This window comes from Triticum urartu, chromosome 2A, assembly GCF_056163025.1.
Source record: "Triticum urartu cultivar PI428250 chromosome 2A, HENAU_Tu73, whole genome shotgun sequence".
NCBI lineage: Eukaryota > Viridiplantae > Streptophyta > Magnoliopsida > Poales > Poaceae > Triticum > Triticum urartu.
The window spans coordinates 758,010,575-758,036,198 of NC_141874.1; the positions used below are offsets into that span (position 1 = coordinate 758,010,575).

The window sequence follows — 25,624 nt, forward strand, 5'->3', positions numbered from 1 at the left end:
TTATGCCACTGTGCTATTATGTGGTGAGCTAGCTTTCGTTATCATTATCATTAACTTACTTAGTAGTATAGATTACTTAACTAACCTTCTTCCTATGCAGGTTTGCACCCAGTTGGGAAGTTCTTTCGTTGGATTGATCGATGGGGATTTGACCTAGGTGGGACATGGGTAAGTTTCTACATGTAACTATGTCCGTTTTTTAATTCTATATTGCGCTTGTGATCCAATAAATAGTCGGTCTACTATTTCTCTTATGAAGTATGTATGTATATTTTATTGGCAGCATAGGCATTCATGAAAACTGGTTTTCAAAAATCAAGGTTTGACCACCTTTATGCAGAAAAAACTATAATATTTTGAATACATTTTTTTGGTATGATACATGTAGATGTTTGTTTTGTAAATTTGATCAAATTTAGGAAGGCTAAAGCTTGGAGCCAGTGTGCCCATCGCTTCTTGCACACGCTCGCTCTGGCCAGCCTCATGGTAGTGCTCACTGGTAGAACGATCTTATATTGTGGGACAGAGAGAGTAGCTATTTGACATGTCTAGATTGTTCTTTGTTGTGCATGTATTTTTGCTCTTTTATTGTTATTTCTGATTATATGGCCAGTTTAGTTGTTATGGATGATTACCTAGCCATTTGACATGTTCTTTTCTACTTGTGTGTTTTGCTAGGCGCCATGGTTTTTGCACCATACATGGATGTGCATGGCGGCCGATTTGCTTTGCATCTTGGACACCGCCAGATCAGAGGCTAATGGCGTCCTTCAATTCTGCTACATCCTCTGTCTCGAAATGTAAAACTTTTTTTTGACACTATCAAGGGGTAGTTAATTACTTGGGCATGTCCTCCATACTACATGCATTCCTAGTTAGTAAAAAAGCTGGCTACAACTGAAAACTTGTAGCTCATTTATCTCAAAAACTTTTGTGCCTGAAATTTATTGATTGGTTCATTCATGTTTCATCTCATCTGATTCTGTGTAAACTATTTTGCACCACATCCTCCCTTCTTCTCTCCCCTATCTTTGCAGTTCCGATTCTCTCACACGCTACAGTCCAAAAGCAGTAATAGAATCACAGAAGACACTCCTTCTAAGTTCTAACTAGGCTAGAGATTTTAGTGACTATCCATCCATGACTATGGATGGATGAATATGTCTACCAGATCCATTTGCTTGTAAATGCTAAGCCAACATATGCTTGCTTCTTGCAATTCTTGTGAAATACACGGGAAAAGAGACAGTCCATGCCCATCTTCTACATCAAAGAAGGCTTGAACATTAGAAACAACAAACTATAGAACAACTGAGCTTATCCTTTTGACATCCATGAAGAAAAACCACAATATGTAGAGAGCTAGACCAACTTGGAAAGTGTTGGTGTATGACTATATTTACCTAGTTCCTTAGGGACTAAAATGTAAAATGTACACATACTATAGATGTATACAGAGAGAGGGACCGAGGAGAATGGTCGAGAAATTTCCCCAAATCCTCTCCATGGTTCTTCCAATCCCTAAAACTATTCTCTCAAATCTTGCTTGATTTTCAAGATGGCATCGGAGCAGGTTGAAATCCACTGCGTTTCTTCTGTGATTTGAGGTTGGCGGTGCTGTGTTGCCGTCCAGATTCGCCAGCTTGACTACGGCGGCTAGGCGGTAAGCTTTGAATCATCAAGTCGCCCCTGTGTTAGTTGATAAGGAAACGAGAAGCTAGTGATGTCTTGCCGCATCTAGCCGCACTGCCGCCGGTATACAGATTTGTTAATCTGCAGGCGAGCTTCTTGCTGTCATCCGCCAATATACGGCCACTGCCTCCTCTGCATCTGACCATCTGTATGAGAAGGTGATAATAGCACATGTGATTCCCTTTGGATTATTGCGATTAGTACTGACTGACTGTGAGCTCGTCAAGTCAAGCTTATCTTTGCTTGGTGGCCGGATTAAAATATTCTGCTTGTGCTGCGTGTGTGCATCTGAGAGCAACTCATACTAATACATCTACTTGCCATTGTGTACGAGTGTGTTGCTGGTGGAGTGCTAAAAACAAGTCCTGTGTGACTGGGTGTTTGTTTTGTCGTGGTGAACTATGGCAGATCCAAGCAAGGATAAAGCAGGGGATTCTAGTGTGGATAAGCTATGTGAAATTTTCAGCAAAATGTTTGAGCAGCAGCAACAACTCAGAGTGGTTCCTGAAGGAATCAAATATGCACTTGAGCCTAATCCAGTAAAGCTGGCTGGACCGGGCAATTACATCAGCTGGGCACGACATGCCCAGTTAATCCTGAGTTCTCATGGTTATGATGACTTGCTTAGTGCTGATGAAGGAAAACAGCTAAGTGACACTAGTGTAAAACAGGTTAATGACAGAGTGTTGGTCTGGTTATTAGGAAGCATGGAACCACCAATTCGAGAACAAGTTGAGACTATGACTACTGTATCTGAAGTACGGGCAGCTTTGGAGAAGCAGTTTGCAGGGAGATCCAATAAAATGCAAGGTAATCGTATTATGCATGAATTGACAAACCTGAAGCAAGGCGCAAAGTCTGTGACAGAGTATGCTGGTGAGACCAAAAGACTGTACAGAGAACTGCATTATTATCATCCCTTTGAGCCCGTTGACAAACAAGACTTGGCTATTCATCATACCTGGTTTGAGCCATTTGTGAGCAAGCTCTTTCTTGATGGCTTAAATGAGGAATTTGACCTTCGACGCCAACTTATATTCTCAAAAACTGAGTGGCTTAGTCTTGATGATGTTATCTCAAGTGTGATAGAGGAGGAGACTCGGTTGGCTCAGCCTGAGAATGGCCTAAAGTATACAGATGCTCGTGCAGCCTTATCCATGCAAGCTCAACGTGCCCCAAAGTTTGTTGGCAAATCAGATAAAAACAAACTTTTCTGCAACCATTGTAAAAGGACTGGACACATAAAGGATGCATGCTTTGAGCTGCATGGCTTTCCAACTTGGTGGGAAAAAGGAAAGTCTCGGCCAGGGGGAGTTCATGGAGCAAACAAAAAACAAGCTAACCTCACTACATCCAAGGGGGAGCTACCAGTGGTCGATGTGCGAGCTCTTGAGGATTTTACTTCCAAGCTTAGACTCTCAGAAGGCTCGTCTACTTCCCAGGATTCCTCTAAAGCTGAATCTAGTTTCTATATCAATTCACACCAAGGTATGAAACCTCACCAGACCCACACTTCTACAACACAATCAAACCCTTGGGTTATTGATACAGGAGCTACTAACCACATGATAGGAGCCTCAAATTTGTTCACTTCTTACACACCTTGTTCAGGTAAGGACAAGGTACGTGTAGCTGATGGATCCATGGCACCTATTGTAGGACATGGATCCGTTAGGTGCACTAAGACATTGTCCTTATCTCCGGTTCTACATGTTCCTAAATTTCCAATCAACCTCTTATCTGTTAGCTCTATTACTAAATCCCTTAACTGTAGAGGTTGGTTTGATCCTACCTGTTGTGCTTTTCAGGAGCTAGCGACAGGGAGACTGTTGGGGACTGGGACCGTGCATGATGGACTCCACTATCTTGATGAAGGAAGTGATGAAGTTGCTTTTGCATCATGCTTGTCTTCTAGCCAAGAACTGCTACTCCATCATCGCAGGCTTGGCCATCTATCTTTTGCTGCATTATTACGTATTTACCCCTCTCTTTTCAAGTTGTGTCCCAAGGAGCTCCTTGTATGTGATGCTTGTGAGTTAGCTAAACATACAAGGGGTTCCTATCCTAGTATAGGTTTAAGAAGTGCCAAACCATTTGAAATGATTCACTCGGATGTTTGGGGACCCTGTGAGGTTCGTTCCATTTTTGGGCACCGATGGTTTGTGACTTTTATTGATTGCTTTAGTCGTTACACTTGGCTTTATCTCTTGAAGCATAAGAGTGATGTGTTCTTGGTTTTTAAGGATTTATGTGCTCTCATTAAAAATCAACATGGGGCAACTATTAAAACCTTGCGTTCAGACAATGGTACTGAATATATCAACAACGAGTTTGGACAGTTCCTTGCCTCAAATGGCATTGAACATCAAACTACCTGTGTTGATACTCCGGAACAAAATGGTGTTGCGGAGCGTAAAAATAGACATTTTCTTGAGGTTGCACGCTCACTTATGTTTACAATGAATGTGCCTAAATTTCTTTGGGGGGAAGCAATAAAAACCACAGCATATTTGATAAACCATATGCCTCTTCGGGTTCTTGGTCACAAGACTCCCGCTGAGTGTCTCTTGAATTCTAATGACTTTGTAGTTCCTCGAAAGGTCTTTGGGTGTGTGTGCTTTGTGCATGATTATAGGAACTCTGTTGGAAAATTAGATCCCCGTGCTCTCAAATGTGTTTTCATGGGTTATTCCCCCTCTCAAAAGGGTTATAGATGTTGGTGCCCTTCAGAGCACCGTTTTTTTGTGAGCATGGATGTGACGTTCCGTGAGCATGAACCATATTATGGCTCAACATGTGACACTGGCATTGCATTATCCCCACGTGAAGTGCAACAAGAAGGGGAGAGTAGTAATGTAGACTCTCCATTAAGCCCCATTCTTGTTTCCACTTCAAGTGGTTTACCCATTCTAGATAATGCTCAAAATCAGGGGGAGGAGACAAATAATGATGGGTGCAATAATGGTTCTGGTCATGGAGACACAGAAAATGCAATAGAAAATTCTTCATTTCCTTCACAAGACGGTGAGCTTCACATGCATGAGGACCCAGGTACTAACACTAACCCATGTAGTTCCGCCACTCCTATTAGCACCGCGGGGCAGAGTGAGAATCAATTATCTACCCTTGCTCCTGAAAATAATCTACTGATTGCTTTGCGAAAACCTACTAGAAATCGAAACATTCCAGGAGACCTCAAAGATTATAAACATGATATTGCCAATTTCATTTCCTATGAATATTGTAATCCACCCTTCAAAAGCTTTATTGCCTCTTTAGACTCTGTGTCCATACCATCTAATTGGAAAATAGCTATAGAGGATCCAAAATGGAAGGAAGCAATGTTTGATGAGATGAAAGCCTTCGAGAAGAATGAGACTTGGGAGCTCGTGGATCTACCGCCAGGTAAGCAACCTGTAGGTTGTAAGTGGGTTTTCACTATTAAGCAGACCCCCGAGGGAAAGGTGGAGAGGTATAAAGCCCTTCTTGTGGCGAAGGGCTACACACAAACATATGGAATCGACTATGAAGAGACCTTTGCACCGGTGGCAAAGATGAATTCGGTAAGGACACTGAAAGTGCAACTATCCCTAGGTGGTTTTGGTAATTCATAACAACATATAGCTCATTGAGCTAATACTATTCCAAGATAATTATTTCAGGAAAGCTCAATGATTGGCATGGCATGGCATGGATGTGAAAGTGGAACCCTCAAAATGCTAAGGACAAAGGATTGGCTCAAGCTCAAAAGCTTAAGACTCTTCATTTTATATTTTAGTGATCCAAGATCACATTGAGTCTTTAGGAAAAGCCAATACTATTAAGGAGGGATGAGGTGTTGCTTAATGAGCCTCTTGCTTCATGTGCTTAGTGATATGCTCCAAAACCCTCAACTACTTTCCCATATCCACATATGACCTAAACCCTAAGCCAAACTCGGTCCTACCGATTCTTCCTATCCGGCGCCACCGAGTTTCACTTGTCATTAGCCACTGCCAAACCCTAGCAATTCGGTTCTACCGATAAGGATCTCGGTCTCACCGAGATGGGGTTGCAAAATCTCTGGTTCCCTTTCGTAACTTTTCGGTCTTACCGAAAGAGCGAATCGGTCCCACCGAGATTGCAATGTAAACTCAGTGTTTCCCCTTTGTAACTTTTCGGTCTCACCGAGTTCCACTCGGTCTCACCGAAAGAGCAAATCGGTCCCACCGAGTTTGCCTGACCAACTCTCTGGTTAGCTAATTACCAAATTCGGTCTCACCGAGTTTGTGTAATCGGTCTCACCGAGATTACGTTATGCCCAAACCCTAACCGAATCGGTCCTACCGAGTTGCATGTCAGCCCCACCGAAATTCCTAACGGTCACTAGGTTTACTATTTCGGTCAGACCGAGTTTTCTGATTCGGTCCCACCGAGATTGGTAAATTGTGTGTAACGGTTGGATTTTGTGTGGAGGCTATATATACCCCTCCACCTCCTTCTCATTCGATGAGAGAGCCATCAGAACACACACACCATTCCAACTCATATGTTCTGAGAAAGAACCACCTACTCATGTGTTGAGACCAAGACATTCCATTCCTACCATATGAATCTTGATCTCTAGCCTTCCCAAGTTGCTTTCCACTCAAATCTTCTTTCCACCAAATCCAAATCCTATGAGAGAGAGTTGAGTGTTGGGGAGACTATCATTTGAAGCACAAGAGCAAGGAGTTCATTACCTACACACCATTTGTTACTTCTTGGAGAGTGGTGTCTCCTAGATTGGCTAGGTGTCACTTGGGAGCCTCCGACAAGATTGTGGAGTTGAACCAAGGAGTTTGTAAGGGCAAGGAGATCGCCTACTTCGTGAAGATCTACCGCTAGTGAGGCAAGTCCTTCGTGGGCGATGGCCATGGTGGGATAGACAAAGTTGCTTCTTCGTGGACCCTTTGTGGGTGGTTGCTTCTTCGTTGACCCTTCGTGGGTGGAGCCCTGTGTGGACTCGCGCAACTGTTGCCCTTGGGTGGAGCCCTGTATGGACTCGCGCAACCGTTACCCTTCGTGGGTTGAAGTCTCCATCAACGTGGATGTAGGATAGCACCACCTATCCAAACCACGGGAAAAACATCCGTGTCTCCAATAGCGTTTGAATTCTCCAAACCCTTCCCTTTACATTCTCGCAAGTTGCATGCTTTACTTTCCGCTGCCCATAAACTCTTTGCATGCTTGCTTGAGTGATGTGATGATTGCTTGACTTGTCCTAAAATAGCTAAAATCTGCCAAGAACTAAAATTGGGAAAAGGTTAAGTTTTTATTTGGTCAAGTAGTCTAATCACCCCCCTCTAGACATACTTTCGATCCTACAGACACTTATGTCATGTGCTGTAAACCTTGATTGGGATATTTACCAGATGGATGTGAAGAATGCTTTCCTTCATGGTGATCTCCAAGAAGAAGTATACATGCATATACCTCCTGGGTTTGAGTCCAGTCAAACCGGTGGAAAGGTGTTGCGCCTACATCGTTCTCTATACGGCTTAAAGCAGTCACCACGAGCTTGGTTTGACCGGTTCAGACAATCCATGCTGAAAAGGGGCTATGTTCAAAGCAATTCTGACCATACACTATTCTACAAGCATAGTAATAGCAAGGTTGCAATACTGATAGTGTATGTCGATGACATTGTGATTACCGGAGATGATTCCACTGAAGTTGCAAATCTGAAGCATCATCTTGCACAGGAATTTGAAGTGAAGGACTTGGGAAAACTGAGACATTTTCTTGGTATAGAGGTCTCACGGCGGTCAAAGGGCATTTTTCTCTCACAACGGAAATATATCTTGGATTTGCTCAAGGAAACAGGTATGCTTGGTTGCCGACCTGCAGCTACACCTATTGAGCAAAATCATCATTTAAGTAGTGATGCAGGTACACCCGTGGATCGAGAGCGCTATCAGAGACTTGTTGGAAGGTTAATATATTTATCTCATACCCGTCCAGATATTGCTTTTGCTATGAGTGTAGTTAGCCAGTATATGCATGACCCAAAATCAGCTCATATGGAAGCTGTAAACAGGATCCTAAGGTATCTTAAAGGGTGCCCAGGAAGAGGCCTTTTATATACCAGACAAGGAGACTTACAAGTTGAGTGCTATACTGACGCTGATTGGGCTGGTTCCCTAGATGACCGACGCTCAACATCTGGTTATTGTGCATTTGTAGGAGGAAACCTAGTTTCTTGGCGAAGTAAAAAGCAAGGTGTAGTGGCTCGATCTACTGCAGAGGCTGAGTTTAGATCTATGGCTCACGGCATATGTGAGTTACTATGGATACATATCCTCCTAGCAGAGCTGCGGCTGTACAGGTGCAAGCCTCTGATGTTGTACTGTGACAACAAAGCTGCCATTGACATTGCAAATAACCCTGTTCAGCATGATCGAACCAAGCACATAGAAATTGATCGTCATTTTATTAAGGAGAAGCTTGATAGAGGGATAGTTTGCCTACCGTATGTAACCTCAGCTAGTCAGGTAGCAGATGTCCTTACAAAAGGACTCCCTGAAAAAACATTCTCCATGTTTTGTAGCAAGATGGGTTTGTATGATGTATTTGCCCCATCTTGAGGGGGAGTGTTGGTGTATGACTATATTTACCTAGTTCCTTAGGGACTAAAATGTAAAATGTACACATACTATAGATGTATACAGAGAGAGGGACCGAGGAGAATGGTCCAGAAATTTCCCCAAATCCTCTCCATGGTTCTTCCAATCCCTAAAACTATTCTCTCAAATCTTGCTTGATTTTCAAGAGAAAGTTTGTTAAAAACAGAGATACTTGAACATTAGAAACATAAAAACGAGAAACTCTAGAACATTTGAGCTTGTATTTTTTTTTGACATCCTCAAAGAAACCATAATAGATAGCTTGTCTGGCTTGGAAAGTTTGCTAAAAAAAAGGAACTTGAAGTCGATAAAACATTCTTGACGCTGCAAAAGCTATTAGAAACACGTGCCACCTAATAATTTCCTTTTTATTGAAAACAAAACGGATCATCAACATCATCATATATAAGCGATTAAACACACCCTAGCTAGGGATGCCCAACAACCATCCAGGATTGCGGAACCTCACCTATCCGCGACACCGCGGACTCCTCATTCTCTCCACCATGCCTCTATATATACCAGGAAGCGTCATCCATCTGCGTGTGGGTGCGTGTGCGACTTGAGACTTGGGACTTGGGATTTGGGAGCAAGGAGAAGGAGAAGCACTGGTCAAGCCGCGAAAAGATGGGACATTTGTGATTTTGTGCAGTAGTGGCACTAACGAGATGGAGATGCATAGCCAGAGCTAGAGCCTCCGAAGCTCCGGCCATTGGAGGTCCTCTTGTTGTGGACGTGGTAAGAAACCGTCTTTTAACCATGATGTTGCAATTGCTGTCCATATATCGCCTGAGGTGTCGGCGGCGGCTCTTGACCTACCAGAGAGGAAGGAGACGAGGTCGGTCGCCTGAGTCCACCAATTTATGGCCACGTGTAGTGGTACGGACTTACGGTAGGGTAGGGAAGGAGGAGGAAGGTGGAGAGAGAGAGAGAGAGAAAAGATGGAGTCTGACTTTGGTTTTTGCTCCTTGTGTTGGAATTGGAATTGACGGGCGTGGAAGAAACAGGATTGACCTCCAGGAATGGCGGCGCACTGAGCGGCGAGCAACGGCCGAATGAGCCTGCAGCTCTACGAAGACGAGGTGTGAAGGTGGTGACGAGAGGGCACGCACAGCCGACCATGCTGCATGAGAAAGGAAGGAAGGAAAGGATGCGAAACTTGTGGACCAGCGACCGAGGAAACCTGGCGATTTGTTCTCGTTTAGGCGCGCGCGTTGATTCATTTGCATCAACCGACTCCATTCGGGCCGCTCCTTCTTACTCTACTTTTGTTTTTCTTTTGATGAAGTTCAGACAGGCCAAATGCAGGACAACCCATGCCTGCTCTGGCGAATCGTTGTTGCGATTTATCGATTTAATTCTTGAGGGCAGAGTCTCAAACACAAGAATCGAAAGAGGACACGCCGCCGAGGTCTAGATCGATTTCCTTTTGCGATCGACCGCTACAACCATCGATGTCATCGACGGCCAACTGCCAACGCCCTCACGCCCACGCTTCCTATGCTGCCGGTAGACGTATGTTAGGACTGCACCACCCCAACACCTGACCGGCAGGCCCCAGGAGCAGGCTGACCCCACGGTCAGCCATGACGACCACTGAAGAGGACAGCTTGGCAAGCGATGACGAGATGCGAGACGGTGATTGGCCCAGACCTGTTAGCATGGTCAGGCGGCTCCTTATAGGCTAGTGAGTGGTGTGGTGTGGGTTATGACAAATGTATTATGACCGGAACCGGAGCTGATCTCCTGGAACTCCTCTTATCTATCGATCCCCTTCTTCCTCCTCCTACCTACTCCCTCCTCCTTCTAGATCCACCGCGACTAGGCACGTTACATCTGGTATTAGAGGTCCAGCGATCCCTCGGCCTGGAGACCGCCTACCCCAAGCCCCGATATCAGACAATGCAGGCAGCGGTGATGGAGGTGCAGATCACAGCTCTTACCAAAGCCGTCAACAACGGGCGCATCGCCAACAAGGCGAGGCTGGAGGTGATCCAGACCTCCCTGGAGCTTTGGCGTCCCGCTGTCACCAACATCCAGAAGCAGGTGGATGACCTGCGCACGCAGGTGGGGCGCATCGCCCTCCACCCCGTGCTGGTGCCGCCTCCGGATCCGATCCCGGAGGGCGACGCGGTGGTGCAGCGGGAGTCGACTATGAACCACGACGTCCCCAAACACCACAAGCCGAGAGGCTGCAGGGCGATCGACCACATCGGAGGGCCGGCATATGGTGTGGTTACCACCCATGTGCCACCTCCGGTCAAGGGAACTTCCTTGACCGATTCCCCATCATCGCATCTCGTAGAGTTCGATCCTCGCACACTGCACATCAATCCCCACAATTGGTCGCTACCCAAGTTGGATTTTCCGCCATTCGATGACGAGAATCCACGGTTCTAGAAAATGCGATGTGAAAAGTACTTCTTCGTGTATGGGGTTCAAGAAGAGTTGTGGGTCAGGGTAGCCACCCTGCACTTCACAGGCAACAGCGCGCTGGTTGCAACTACATGAGGCTCAAAGCAAGTCCATGTTGTGGGACGAGTTTTGCACAGCCTTGTGTGGAAAATTTGGCCGGGAACAATATCATACTCACCTCTGTCAGTTCCGTACTCTCCGTCAGACAAGTACTGTCCACAATTACATTTTACAATTCGAAGAGCTTATGCATCAGTTGCTAGCACACAATCCTTCCTTCGACCCCATATGTTTCACCACACAGTTCTTAGAGGGATCGCGGCATGAAATTCATGCCAGTGTGGTTTTACATCAACCAAAAGACTTGGACTCCGTCTTTTCCTTGGCTTCCATGCAAGAGGATCTCTTGGATGCACTACCTCGGCGAGAGTATCGGCGGCAGGAAGAGCCACCGCCACGAGCGGCCGGGAGGCCCTTGCTGGTGTTGGATGTGCCACCGGCTCGAGCGGCAGCTCCCGCGATTCCAGCCGCTGCTGAAGATAGGCGTGGGGTCGAGGCGGCCAATCCGCCTGACCGGGCACAAGAAGGAGATGACCGTGTGGCTGCGCTCCGGAATTACAGACGAGCGTGAGGGTTTTCTTTTAATTATGGGGAACGCTGGGGCCAAGGCCGCCAGTGTGCCGCCACGGTCCAACTCCGTATGGTGGAGGAGTTGCTCGATCTTCTCCAAGCAGGTGATCAGTTCCAAGACCAACACGCTGGTGACTCCAATGATGAAGTGCTTATGTCTATTTCGAAGTTGTTCACTACAGGGCAAACCACACCTCATACAACGCTTCTTGTTGGCAAAATTGACACCAAGTAAGTTCTGATTCTGGTGGACTCGGGTAGCTCTAGCAGTTTTATCAGTGAGTTAGTCGCAGTGACGATGGCAGACGGGATTCAGAGAACTGCAACCTCTTCCGTGAAAATTGCTGATGGGGGGTACTTAATGGTTCCTTCATTTGCTTACTAGCTAGCGTGTCGGGTTCTCTCTATATGTATAGTACCTAGTGTCGACCAAGCACGGAGATAAGAGAGGTCACTTCTTCTATTAGCTAGCTAACATAATATATGAAACTCCTAAATTAACCCTCCAACCACCCCCCTTTAAAAAAAACAAAAACCCCAGCTCCTGAGCTGCTGACGCGTGGATACTTTTTGATCCCGGTTGGTATTACCAACTGGGACTAAAGGCCCTCTTGTCTGAGCGCTCCGCAGCGGCTAACGTGGAGCACCTTCTGTCCCGGTTCATAAACGAACCGGGACTAAAGGTTTTGGGCTTTAGTCTCGGTTCCAGAACCGGGACAAATGTGTCTTTTTCTACTAGTGTTAGATTCTAATATAGACTACATGTGAAGTAAAATGAGTGAAAATCTGCACTCTAAAGTACATCTACACATCTGTACGTAGTTCATATAATTTTTTAAAAAGGTCTTATATTTAGGAATGGATGGAGTACCTCTGCGTCGAAGAGAAATTACCCACACATAAAATTTAATCCAAAAGAAACTAAGAGAATAGTGAAGCTCGCAGTTTTCTATACGTCGTAAAAACATTTGTTTTTAGGAAAGAACGTTCGGAAGCAGACTGCTTTTTTTAGTTTTTTTTAGGGGTACTTACTTTTCTTAGTTATATATATGGGCCTAGCTCACATGGGCCAATGCCAGAGACAGCCCCGGCCTGGTCCGGTAAATAGTTGTTGCATGTTCAGGGTTGCGATCGGTTTAATTCCCAGAGGGCTGACACGCTGGACCCTGCTTAGGTCAAGATCGATTTGCGATCGATACAACCATGTCGCCGGCGGCGAACTGCAAGCGACCAAAAGCCGACGCTCCCGGTAGCTTCGACGACGAGCCCCCCTGGGCGTCTCTCCCTGCAGATCTGGCCCGGCATGTGGGCTGGCGGGTATTGGCTGGAGACCTGCTCGACTATGTCCGGTTCCGCGCCGTCTGCTCTCACTGGCGTTCCGCTACGATGTCCCCGCGCGGCCATGGCATCACTGATCCGCGGTTTCATCCCCGGCGGTGGATGATGCTGCCTGAGGGCCATGGCCTTCACCCTGCCGGCAAGAAGCGTTTCTTCAACATTTCTACTGGAGTCTTCGTGCGCCACCGAGTTCCTCTTCTCTTGGACTACAACTACTTGGTTTTCTGCCCGGTGGAAGGGCTTCTCCTGCTGCAGGGCAACACGGCGATGGAAATACTCTTCTTCTCCTCCACCCTTTCACGGGCGACATCGCGGAGCTGCCGTCGGTCACGTCTATCAAAAGAAACTTGAGAGCCCATGTGGATCCACATGGGACATATGAAAATTACACTGATGTGATCGCCTCCGTGAGCGTCAATGCCGCTGGAATCCCCAGGGTCGTGATTGTGCTTCTAGATTTTTCATATGCACTGTGTGCTACTACCAAGGACGAGCAATGGAGTGTCTTGGCCAGCTGCTACTTCCCACACGGGTGGCCAATGACATCTCAAGGAAAGATCTACATTTTTGAGCGTTCCACAGACGACAACAAGTTGCAAATTCTTCAAATTGACCCTACTCAGCAAGGACCAGGGTTATGTTCGAAGCCACTAAAATTGATTATTGCTACATGTCCAGCTGACAAGATCTACCCACCATTTCACTTAGTAGATTGTGACTCAGACATCCTACTAGTTGGATACACCAATTACACGCTTTCCTCGCACAGGCTAGTTTACAGAGTAGCTGATCTTATTCGAGGAAGAGTTGACCCACTAACTAGCATCGAAGGCAATGCTCTCTTGATTGGCTCCAAAACAAGTGTGAGTGTAAGTTCCAAGGCGGTGCCTGCTATCGTTCGTAACACAATTCTAAGCGCTCCCGTATCCGATAACTTTATTACGTGCTATGACCTCAACTGTGATACTTGGTCGGAAACGCCTGTTAGGCTTGTCAAGCATGGTCGTGGTATGGCGTGTACTTGTAGCTTCATTGACCACATGTTCAGTGTTTGCCACTGTCCTGCTACCCAGTAAGCTAGCTGTTTATACCATTAGTTTACTTACTGAGAGTATACCTGACTAATTTATTTCATGCCTATATACGCAGGCATGGATGGAGGAGGAATAACCTTTTCATAGGGCCGGTCTATGGAGATTGAGCCTAAGTGTTGTGACATATATGGGGTAAGTTTCCATATGCAATTCGCTCCTTAATTTCTTTCTAGTAAATGTACATGTATTCCCGGCTTACTCTTTTGCTGGTTGATCTAATAATTAGTCGGCCTTCATACTTGCAAGTAATATTATTTCTTGCTCCAAGCATGATATATGTTTGGAATCACGCATATGTGATCAGCGACATAGGACTTAGATGTGCAATACTTATGATACATCTAGATGTGCTTTAGCAAAATTGAACTAAAAATCCTTCTCAGAGTACTATAGCTTGTCTGTCTATCTGGATGTGCATGGCGGCTAGGCGGTTTGCGTTGCATCTCTTGGACACCGCAAAATCAGAGGCTTCATACCGGATTAGCTAGGACTATTATGATGTGACAGAGATTCTCTTATCTTCTGCTAGTAAATTGCTCGAGTTATACTTATATGGCAGTACATACTTCAGTTCTAACTAGATGTCCTATTTCACATGCGCTTTCCTATTCTCTTTTTTTCATCAAGGTTCATTGTGCCTCCGTTTGCGCTGCACAGGATTCTTAGTGGCGCTGGTGCACCTGTGGCCGATCTTTTTTCAATTTTTTGCATTAATATAATCAATTACTGCTTGCACAGATAGATACAACTAGTACGGCAATGGTTTGCATAACTAGGAGCATCTCCAACAAGTTGTATGTTAGTTTTATTGGTAAAATGTCCATGTCATCAACCAACAAGCTATTATACAACTACTCTAATGGGTTGTATGTAAGCCATCCAATAGATGGTGAGAAAATAAATGTGATTGCTCTCTATTTCACCTTGTAGCTTGTGCAAAGGTTGTTGGTTAATCTACATACAATTTTGCTCTCTTTCCATATTTAATACATGCCACATCAACATTATGTCCCAGGTGGCAAATTTACCAACACCTATCTTACAACTGTTGAAGATGCCCTATGAGAAGAGTAATTGAAGTTGAATTGCCACTTTGTGACGCGTTATCTGAGAGCTCCAGTGATAGTTGCGGCAGCACTTAATAATCCCTAGATAGACATGGCAGTGTTTTTTCCTTTGAGGAATTTGCAATCCCTAGAGCTTAACTAATTTTCACGTGGCCCTGACAGCTCGCTGCGGATTGATAGTTCGAATTATAGATGGAAACCGATGGACACGTAGCAAACTCCACCGGTCACCCGATAGATGCGTAGCATATAGCGCTTTCTGATACCTATATTGGCAAGAGTTTCAAAAAAGTTATATTGGCAAGACTTACCAACCAATTCGTCCGGCAATGCATACTATCTGGCGTGTATTGTCAATGCATGTCATTTTCATGCAGACAGATCGACGGCCAAGTAGTTAGAGGGTGACATGCATGCATGCTTGATGCTTGTCTAACAGACAAAGCTGCATATCTCTCTCTTCCAGCATCCAATCGGCCACCCCAGAGAAGGAAAAGACGCATGCGAATTAAGCTCAGACATGTCGATCGGGTTGTTTATGTAGTACTTGCCGCACCAATTCTGTCCTTAATATAGTGGTGGCATATAGTACACTAGAACACACCGCCCACCCAATTCTGTCCGTCAGGTACATGGAAAAAAATGATGCATGGACAAATGGTACTCGCTCCATTCCATAATACTTGTCGTGATTTTAGTTTAAATTTAAAGTAAAACCACACCAAGTATTTTGGAACGGAGGGAGTAATATATAGAGGGATTGCAACAGAGACAAATTATAATACTGTTAAGTTCAGTTTTGTGAGTAAACGCGTGTTGCTTTTCTTTTCTTCTATCAACAAAGGGATCTACCTATCTAGCTAATTTATGTTATAGGGCAAAGCTAGGCAAGCTAAGTTGAGTCCAAAGCTGCCTTGCTATGGCACCGCACCTTGCACAGTCTAGTACTCCTAGCTAGTGCTTGATTGATGCATCGGGTCGCTCGAGTGGCTTATAAGTAGCTTGGCATCTTTGTTCCACTCAGGATTATCACAGAGAGAGTATCTTGCATGTATCAAGTTCGCAGCTTAGCTTACTTGAAAATTGAAATGCTAGCTAGTACCACCTGCTCTGATCTGCATGTTATGATGTAGACTTGTAAAACACACATGTGAAACACGTATAACGTGACATTTGCAACAAGCCATTCAAGCATCTTCCGTCTTCCAGTCTCTCTGGTGCGTTGTTGCCTTTTAATTAATCTGTGGAGAACGATAAAAAAAGTGCATGGCATGTTTCAGTGAACTAACCAAACTAGCTAGGCACACGTCAATCAAATTAGGAGAAAAATCATAGGGAGTTCAAAAGATCAAATTAGAGAAAGTGACTGGCCTAGCTTCATGCAAGATAAGCAGACAATCTTGTGCTTTGATTTGGATTAGGCATCGAATTTGATTAGCTAGATTGCCAGCTTTGCATGCCACAATAGCACGAGATCTTGTCTCGTCTTCTCATTTTGGCATCTGGCGCGTTGCTTTTCCATTAACTTGGAATGAGACAGCTGCAATGCATATGCATGGTCGGCCACAACTCAATCAAACTAGTTAATTATTTAGCCAGGAGGAAAACTAAAGAAATTGATTGAGCTCGAAGCAGACAAGGTTGAACTTTAACAATTAGCTGACTCAACCCGTCCGAATTATATTGCTTTGCATGTATGGTGGCACATTTGATTTTAGTTAACTATCTACCTATGTACACTAACGTAAGATGTTTTTGCAGTTTAAATTAAACTGCAAAAATATCTTATATTAGTGTACAGAGGTACTAGTTAGTAGGGAACCTTCTTATTAATAGGTTATCCTACCGACGTTGCAACTAGTGCTTCAGGTATCATCGCAATAATCAGGCGCTTTTTCTGCAATGCATATGACTGAGGAGTGGAATATATGACGACTCTGTGTTATTCTAGTTGCACTCCATGGGTCGGGTGTCAACAAGAGCCATCAATCAAAAGGGATGAAAGGAAACAAAGTACTCGATTCTATTAAAGAAGTAATGGATGATGCATATTGCATCTATTCCATATGCAACAAGTGCAATATTGAGTATTAAGCACACAAATATATCAAGTATACTAAGAGCTTCAGATTTGGTTGACTACCAAGGAAGCTTTGATCGGTGGTCGATATACATGGTCAATTACAAAGATTTTCTCTTGTTTGGAGTGCATGCTCTATCAAGTCATAGCGTTAGTTTACTTTTTACATTAATTGTCTTTTGTTGTTTCAGATTTTCAAAACCCTTATGCTCCAGGGCCTCATGGGCTATGGCCATTCTCTCCCTAAAGTATGGCGACATGGTTGACTAGAACTTGAGGAATACTTTTCCCTCCCATTGTGCTTTACCGATACTATACCAAGTAGGTGCAAAACAGAGTAGCTGAGAGCTGACATCGGCCGCATGCATGCATGCATGTACGTTTCATGTTTGGCTTCGAATAAATGTCGTTTGGAACAAAGGAAACAATATTTTACATGATATAACGTTTATTGAAATTTTTCTTTGATTCCATTTGAAAGTTGAAACATAGGCAGATATCTTCCTTTTTAAATTTTATTGAATGGTATATTGTATATAGACATTTGGAACAAAGGAACCGGTACTAAAGGGTGGGCACTAAAGGTACCCCCCTTTGGTGCCGGTTCAACACGAACCCGTGCTAAAGGCCCACCACGTGGCACCAGCCCGCGCCGTGGTCTGGGCGACCCTTAGTACCGGTTGGTAACCGGTACTAAAGGATATTTTTTAAAAAAAATTGAAAATTTGTTTTCAATTTTTTGAAATTTTTTGTTTTTTTTATTTTTGTTTTTTGAATTATTTGACGATTTAGCCTCTAATCACCCCTCATAACTTGTCAAGTGTACACCACTAATTCCAAATCATCTAACTTCCCGGTCGGTCACCCATCCTCTCACTACTCCCGCCTGAGCATGCTTAACTTCCAAGTTCTAAGCCCCCTAGTCTCCAAGTCAGCACTTGTTGTTTTCCTGACAATAGTAAGCTGTCAATCCTATTAACCCTCAAGAGTTTAGCTCGAGTACGAAGTCACAAGTATCACTGTTTGAGATTGAAACTGTTATTTTAAAATACAATAATTATTTAGTAACACTAATATTTCTCGAATAAGTAGTTTGACCATAGTTTGACCAGATTTGACCAAATTCAAAAAAACTGAACTAATTATTTATTAACTCTAATATTATTGAATAAATATTTAGTAACACTAATATTTATTGAATAAGTAGTTTGACCATAGTTTGACCAAAAATTCAAAAAAACTGAAATTTGAGCATAACTTTTTTTCCTTTGTGAATTTGAGGATTCTAAAAATCTTCAACGGGGTTCCCCCGGTAGAAATCGGATGTGGATTTTAATTCCCTACATTTTGATATATTATACATTTTTTTCCGACATCGTATGCAAAAGTTATAGCCGTTTTACGTTTTCATTACACTTTTTTGCAAAACATGTCCAAATTTATATTTTAAAATTTTCCTAATTACTAGATGTAGTAACATAACTACATCTCGAAGGATTTTAATTTTTGAAGTTTTTTTAATTTTGTTTTGTTTTTTTTGCAAAACTGAAAAGGCGATAGGGGGGGGGTTAGTTTGAAAATTGCCCCTTTAGTGTGGGTTCGTGGCACGAACCGGTACTATAGGTTAGACCTTACAAACCGGTACTAAAGGGGCTCGTAGGGACCCGGCCTGACGCCAGCCTGCCACTACCCCTTTAGAACCGGTACTAAAGGCTCAACACGAACCGGTACTAATGCATATGGTGCCTTTAGTGCCGGGCCAATTTCAAACCCACACTAATGTGTCTCACATTAGACCCTTTTTCTACTAGTGTATATTTGCACCATATATGCACGCCCCAGCTAAGTTCTAGCACCCGTTCAAAGTATGACGCAAATTTTACCAATAAGTGATTTTTCGTGTGAAGTTTAAGTACCGGTGATGTAATTGACTGTTTTTTAAAAACGAAAAATCAGGATAGAAGCCGATGGCATGCATGCAAGCTGCTGCTATGCTCTGCATCTCCCACTCAAAATATATACCTCTGCATCTTTTCTTGCTTCGAGCAGACTTCAACCATCAAAGAGGACACGGGAAAAACTATCCAAGAAAATGGAAAAATGAGAGCAAAACATCGTCCAAAGCTGCTTTTTTTTTACGGAAAATAATATCGTCCGTAAGCAGGCTTACTTTTCTGAATCAGCTGGGCCAAAGGCAAAGACAGCCCCGGCCTGGTCCGGTAGTTTCTTTGTCAGAGTTGTGATCGGTTTAATTCATCGAGGGTAGAGTCTCAAACGGAGGAATCGAAAGAGGACACGCAGCCGACGTCCATCCAGATTGATTTTATGATCGGTACCACTATGTCATCGGCGGCGAACTGCGAGCGCCCGCCGGCCAACGCTTCCTCCGCTGCCGGTAGACTCAAGGACGAGTCCCCGTGGGCTTCTCTCCCTGCAGATTTGGCCCGGCTTGTGGGCTGGCAGGTGTTGGCCGGAGACCTCCTCGACTACGTCCGGTTCCGCGCCGTCTGCTCTGACTGGCGTTCCGCCACGGTCTCCCCGCACGGCCATGGCATCACTGATCCGCGGTTTCATCCCCGCCGGTGGATGCTGCTGCCCGAGGGCCACGGCCTCCACCCTGCGGGAAAGAAACGCTTCTTCAACCTCTCTACCGGAGTCTTCGTGCGCCACCGACTTCCTCTGCTCATGGACCACCTTGTTCTCTGCCCCGTGGAAGGGCTTCTCCTACTGCAGCAGGGGCAACACGGCCATGGGAATACTCTCCTTCTCCTCCACCCTTTCACCGGCGATGCTGCGGAGCTGCCGTCGGTCGCGTCTCTGAAAAGATGCTTGAGAGCACATCTAAATCCACATGGGAGATATGCTTGGCATGTTGACAAGATGGCATCTTTGAGCGTGAGTGCCGATGGAATCCCCAAGATCATGATTGCAATTTTAGATTTTTCATGCGTAGTATGTGCTACTACCAAGGATGACCATTGGAGTGTCTTGGCGAGCTGGAGCTTCATACCAAAAGGAAGGCCAATGTCATCCCGGGGAAGCATATACATTTTACAGTGTTCCACAGGTCACAGCGAGCTACAAATTCTCAGAATTGACCCAGCTCAGTATGGATCGGGGTTACGTTCACAACCACCGAAACTGATTGCTACATGCCCGGCAGGCACGATCTACCCACCTCTGCATTTAGTAGAATGTGACTCGGAGATCCTACTAGTTGGATACACCAATTACACGATTTCCTCGCGCATGCTAGTTTATAGGGTAGCTGATCTTATCCAAGGAAGTGTTGTCCCACTGACTAGCATCCAAGGCAATGCTCTTTTGGTTAGGTTTGGATGGAGCTTGAGTGTTAGCTTCAAGGCAATGCCTACTGTTGTTGGCGACACAATTGTGGGCATGTACCACGATGGTAAACATATTACGTACTACGACCTCCATAGTGGCACTTGGTCAGCAACACCGGCAAGGCTTGTAATGCATGATGGTGGCATGAAGTGTACTTGTAGCCTTATTGACCATATGTATAATGTCTGCCATTGTGATACTACCTGGTGAGCTAGTTATTTTTGCCCATATTTAACTTATTGAGAGTATGTCTGACTAACTGGTTTCCCACGTAAATTTGCAGGTATGAACACATGAGATATAATCTTCTTTTCATAGGCCCGGTCTATGGAGATTGAGCCTATGTGTTGTGAGTGGTGGCATCTATGGGGTAAGTTTCATATGCAATTCATACCTTGTTTTCCTAGTACATGCCACATGCATTCCCTACTCGCTCGCTTTTGCTGGCGATCCAACAATTAATCAGCCATACAAGAGTACTCCGCAAAGGAGTATTTAGTGTCCAGCTAGATTGTTCTTTGTCCTGCATGTGTTTTTTTCAAAAAAAAATTTCTATTGTTGACACGTGCTTTTCTACTTCTCTTATTTTGCTATAAGCGCCATGGTTTTTGTGCCATATATACATGGAGGTGGATGGTGGCCGGCCGGTTTACTTTGCATCTCTTGGACACTGCAAAATAAGAGGCTTCTTCCCAGTGTATCTGGGACTATAATGCTGTGGCAGCACTTAATAATACTTATTAATAGACGGCAGTGTTCATTCCTTTGAGAAATTTGCAATCCCCAGAGCTTAGGTCTCACGCGGCTTTGATAGCTCGCTGTTTTGATGGTTCGAAATGGTAAGCCTAGCTGACACATATGGACGCGTACCGAGCTCCATCTGCAACCGGATAGATGCATGTAGCTTGCTTGATGCTCAGTCTAGTAGTGTTGGCATCTTTCTTCCACTCAAGCCTATCATTGAGCGAGTATCTTGCATGTATGAAGTTCCCAACTTAGCTTACTTTGAAAGTTGAAATGCTAGCTAGTACCACCTGCTCTGATCTGAATGATATGATGTAGACTTGTCAGACGCACATGTGAAACACGAATTACGTGACATTTGCAACAAGCCATCCAAGCATCTTCCGTCTTCTACTCTCTGGTGTGCGTTGTTGCCTTTTTGTTATTTTGTGGAGAAGAATAAAATAAAGTGCATGTCATTTTTCAGGGAACTAACCAAACTAGCTAGCCACACGTTGGAATGATCAAATTAGAGAAAGTGACTGGATTAAATGCAAGATAAGCAGACAATGTTGTGCTTTTATTTAGATTAGGCATCCAATTTAATTTGCTAGCTTGCTAGCTTTGCATGCAACAACAGCACGAGATCTCGTCTCGTCTTCTCATTTGGGCATCTGGCGTTTGCTTTTTCGTTAACTTGGAATGAGACAACTGCTATGCGTGACTCAATCAAACTAGTTAATTATTTAGCTAGGAGGAAAACTAAAGAAAGTGGTAGGGCTGGAAGCAGACAATTAGCTGACTCGACCGATCCTTATACTAGTCAGAACTAAACTGCTTTGCATGTACGGTGGCACATTTGATTTCAGTTAATTACTCCCTACAAAAATGTCTTATATTAGTGTACAGAAGTAGTGGTTAGCAGGGATCCTTCTTGTTAATTAGGTTATCCCGCCGAGGATGCAAGTAGCCCTTTTCCGCAATGCATATGACGGACGAACGGAATATATGACAACTCCGTGTTATTCTAGGTGCGCTCCATGGGCCAGGTGTCAACAAGAGCCATCAATCAAAAGGTGAAAGGAAACAAAGTACTCAATTCTATTAGAAAAAAGTAAAGGATGATGCATATTGCATCTATTTATGTAACAAGTGCAAGACTGAGTATTAAGCAAACAAATACATAAAGTATATTATGAGCTTCAGATTTGGTTGACTACCTAGGAAGCTTCGGTCGGTGACCGATATGCATGGTCGACTACTAAGATTTTCCCTGTTTGGATGCATGCTCTATCAATTAATAGCGTTAGTTTTCTTTTTTACTTTAATTATCTTATGTTGTTTCATATTTTCAAAACTCTTATACTCCAGGTCCTCATGGGCTATGGCCATTCTCTCTCAAAAGTATGACGACATGGTTGACTGGAACTTGAGGAGTACTTTTTCCTTCCATTGTGCTTTACTGATAATATACCGAGGAGGTGCAAAACAGAGCAGCCGAACTTGAGGAATACTTTTCCCTTCCATTGTGCTTTACCGATGCTATACAGAAATATAATTTTTCTTAGATGCCATTTGGAAGTTGAAACATAGATCGATATCTTTTTTAATTTTAGTGAATGCTATATCTTACGTAGATATTTTGGAGGAAACCAAAACATAATGTAAGAGCTCTGGGGCGGCGTTTTTGCTCCCGGGTGAACAATACCCTGAAAAAAATGTTTTCAAAATTTCTGATTTTTTTTATAGATGATCAGGTTGATGTCGCAAGCATGCTTGACAATTTTCATGCGGAACGGTGCAGCTGGTTTCGTTGGTCAAAAACCAAATTGGGGTGACATTTGGTCTTCAATTTGTTTTTTTTCGTAGGCCAAAATGCTTAATCTTTTTGCCTCAAAATTTGCAGGTACCATTTGTATGTGACATAGATCACAAAAAAATTGCCTCAATTTTGTTGACATTTGAAAAAAAAAAATTGGGCCCAGGAGCATGTGCTCCCGGAGCCAAATTGACTTGACGTAACAGCTCATGCTTTCTAGTTCTAATTTTGGACCTATAATTCCTGTGTGGTATCCGAACGATACTTCTAACAATTTTTGTTTGGCTTAACTTAAAACTCGCTTGGAATAAAGAGAAAAAGCAAATAGATCTGAATGATAGAATTTCCATAAATATCCCCATCATTTTGCTGCAAGATAGTTTGACAAATATTTAATTCGTTCTCTTTTAGCAATTCTTGCAGCCATTCATCTATGTGGACTGTTTGCCCTTCTTGTGCAACCTTCTTCTTCATCCTTCTGCGGATCCTGCAAAAAAAAATTTACTTCTCCCAAGGTGGGTGTTATCTGATCTTGTTCATTGATCACTAGTGGGTTATCGTAGAAAACTTTTAAGCAGAAAAAGTATGAATAAGTTGCAACTTCATGTAAATCAGAATGACTGGATCATCCTTATTCTCCATACCTAAGTTACGATGTAGAACATCAAAGACACCCTCAAGAAGTACAAATTGTAAGAACACCAATATGGCATTCAATTTATCACTGGAATTATAGCTCGCCAGTACAAGTCGATATTACACTTACATTGATATCTCAGGTGCTCTTCGGCTCAACAGTCTATGCATGGTAATGGTTATGAACACGTATAAGGGACGCACTTTTCTTTACCAATTGTAACCAACCATTTAGCGTTGCTTCATCAGTGGCTGAAAACAATTTCTCTTTCTAGCTCCTCTCCTCCATTGCAGATTTCTGTTGTTCCTAAGTAGACATCTCAAAAGACAGGATGAGCATATTTTTCATAATTGTTGGATTTATAGCAACAAAAAAAATAAACTATGTGTGAATAGGAAAGTAATAGTCAAGCACTATGCTCTCAGGCAACGACACCAGAAAAAGCTATGCAAAAATGACTTTTTCACTCTCTGAAATGGAGTCTGGGAGCAGAATGTCGTCCATTTGAACTCATTTCATCGTGCTAAGTCCATGGGAAGTCCTCATAACCTAACAAACACACAAAGACAATGAAAACTAATAGAAAGTAACAAAGAATAAAGATTGTGCAATGCTCATGGTGAAAAGTGCAAAAACTGGAAATCAGGCATATGGGCATGTAATTGCCTCAATGGGACATGATATACGGACATAATATGCAACAAATGAGCTCTAAATATTCGTAAAATATGGATCCATAAACCCCTATTCATAAGTACAACACGAGCAGGAGTAGGATTTTACCTCCACCGTGAGGGCTTGAACTTGGGTAATCCGGTCTCTCATGTGTTCCCTCTGATCTACTCCCCTAGCTGATCCCCTATTGAGTGATCTGCCAAAAAATAACTCTGACAAATGGAAATTCGATCTAGGTGGAACATGGATAAGTTTTGAAATGTAACTTTGTATGATTTTGTTATTCTAGCATGCTTGTGTTCCAACAATTAATCGCCCTACTATTTTTCTTGTGAAGTATGTATGTTTTATTAGCAGCATAGACATTAACCAAGATATGTTTTCTAAAATCAAAGTTTGACCACATTTACGCCGAAAAAAAACTTCAATACATACAATAAAAAAATTTATATATATCATGAAATGTGTATGCATATTATACATATATTATTATTTTTTGTAGGTAGATGTTGATTTTTTATAAATTTGATAAAATTTAAGAATGTTTGATTTCCGACAGTTCAAAGAATTTTTTAGGTTGGGGGGGGGGGGGTGTGGGGGGTATTGTTTCCTAATTTAATTAATTAGCAGCTACAGGGATCGTCTTTTATTGTGCGTGTATATCCTATTTCGCTCTTCTTGTTTCTGATAATATGGTCTGGTTGGTATGGTTACTAATTACCTAGCTATTTGGCATGCGCTTGTCTACTAGCGTTCTTCTGCTAATTTCTAGGCACAGATGGTCTAGTTGGTATGGTTAATCACCTAGCTATTTTCACATGTGCTTGCGGACCTGTGTTTTTGCTGCTTTGGTCTCTGATCAGATTAGTTTAGCTGGTATGGTGAACTATTATTCGACAAGTGCCTTTCCTACTTTGTGTGATTTATGGTGCATATATATGTGGAAGTGCATTGCGTTGTGCCTCGGTTTGCTCTGCATCTTTGAGACGGCGAAAAGTAGAGGATTCTTGATTATTATGCCGTCCTAGCTAGTGGCCCTGATGTGACCGGTCTTTTCTTTCTTCCATTAACTAATTATTACCGATTGCACATACAGACACTACGAACTAGTAGTACATGCATTACAGAGGCAGTGGTCGTTTCCCTTTGAGAAATTTTCTTGCCCTTGCTGAGCCACGTACCTCGCTGGTGGTGAAATGAAACGATGGATCGATCGAGTTGATCTGCTGGCTGGCTTTGACAGCTCGATGGCTAGCTGGATCAACGGATCGAGATGGTAACCCTGGCGCTGATAGACGCATACCCAACTCCATCACTAGCTAGCTGGACGGGCTCATCGAACGCGTTGGGTGCACGCGGGACGTACAGGACGTACTGGTGCAGTCAGACTCATCGGGCGCGTCGGGGCTCCCAGGGACGCCAGGCGTGTGCCACCAGCAGCGAAGGAGCTCGGCGTATGTCG

General features: G+C 43.7%; 2 protein-coding genes and 1 pseudogene across 2 annotated transcripts; all 3 read left to right on the top strand.

The window, feature by feature from the left end:
• The first annotated feature begins 1,505 nt into the window (after window positions 1–1,505).
• On the top strand, window positions 1,506–8,297 carry LOC147987895 (uncharacterized). The gene is made up of 4 exons (XM_087542538.1): window positions 1,506–3,180; window positions 3,304–3,630; window positions 4,606–4,740; window positions 7,846–8,297. The coding sequence occupies exons 1-4, from the start codon at window positions 2,094–2,096 to the stop codon at window positions 8,295–8,297; spliced, it is 2,001 nt and encodes a 666-aa protein (XP_087398664.1). The 5' UTR covers window positions 1,506–2,093.
• A 4,242-nt stretch (window positions 8,298–12,539) lies between these two features.
• On the top strand, window positions 12,540–13,889 carry LOC125538419 (uncharacterized; annotated as a pseudogene).
• A 5,411-nt stretch (window positions 13,890–19,300) lies between these two features.
• On the top strand, window positions 19,301–20,646 carry LOC147987896 (uncharacterized). Its single transcript, XM_087540470.1, has 2 exons — window positions 19,301–20,514; window positions 20,592–20,646. The coding sequence occupies exons 1-2, from the start codon at window positions 19,301–19,303 to the stop codon at window positions 20,644–20,646; spliced, it is 1,269 nt and encodes a 422-aa protein (XP_087396596.1).
• The last annotated feature ends 4,978 nt before the right edge of the window (window positions 20,647–25,624 follow it).

Excerpts from the sequence above, each read along its gene's own strand:
- LOC147987895 (XM_087542538.1), top strand. The coding sequence starts at position 2,094 with ATGGCAGATCCAAGCAAGGATAAAGCAGGGGATTCTAGTGTGGATAAG. Across the intron at positions 3,181-3,303 it reads CTATATCAATTCACACCAAG|GTAAGGACAAGGTACGTGTA; the intron begins GTATGAAACCTC and ends CACCTTGTTCAG. Across the intron at positions 3,631-4,605 it reads AGAACTGCTACTCCATCATC|ATAATGCTCAAAATCAGGGG; the intron begins GCAGGCTTGGCC and ends TACCCATTCTAG.
- LOC147987896 (XM_087540470.1), top strand. The coding sequence starts at position 19,301 with ATGTCATCGGCGGCGAACTGCGAGCGCCCGCCGGCCAACGCTTCCTCC. Across the intron at positions 20,515-20,591 it reads TGCCATTGTGATACTACCTG|GTATGAACACATGAGATATA; the intron begins GTGAGCTAGTTA and ends GTAAATTTGCAG.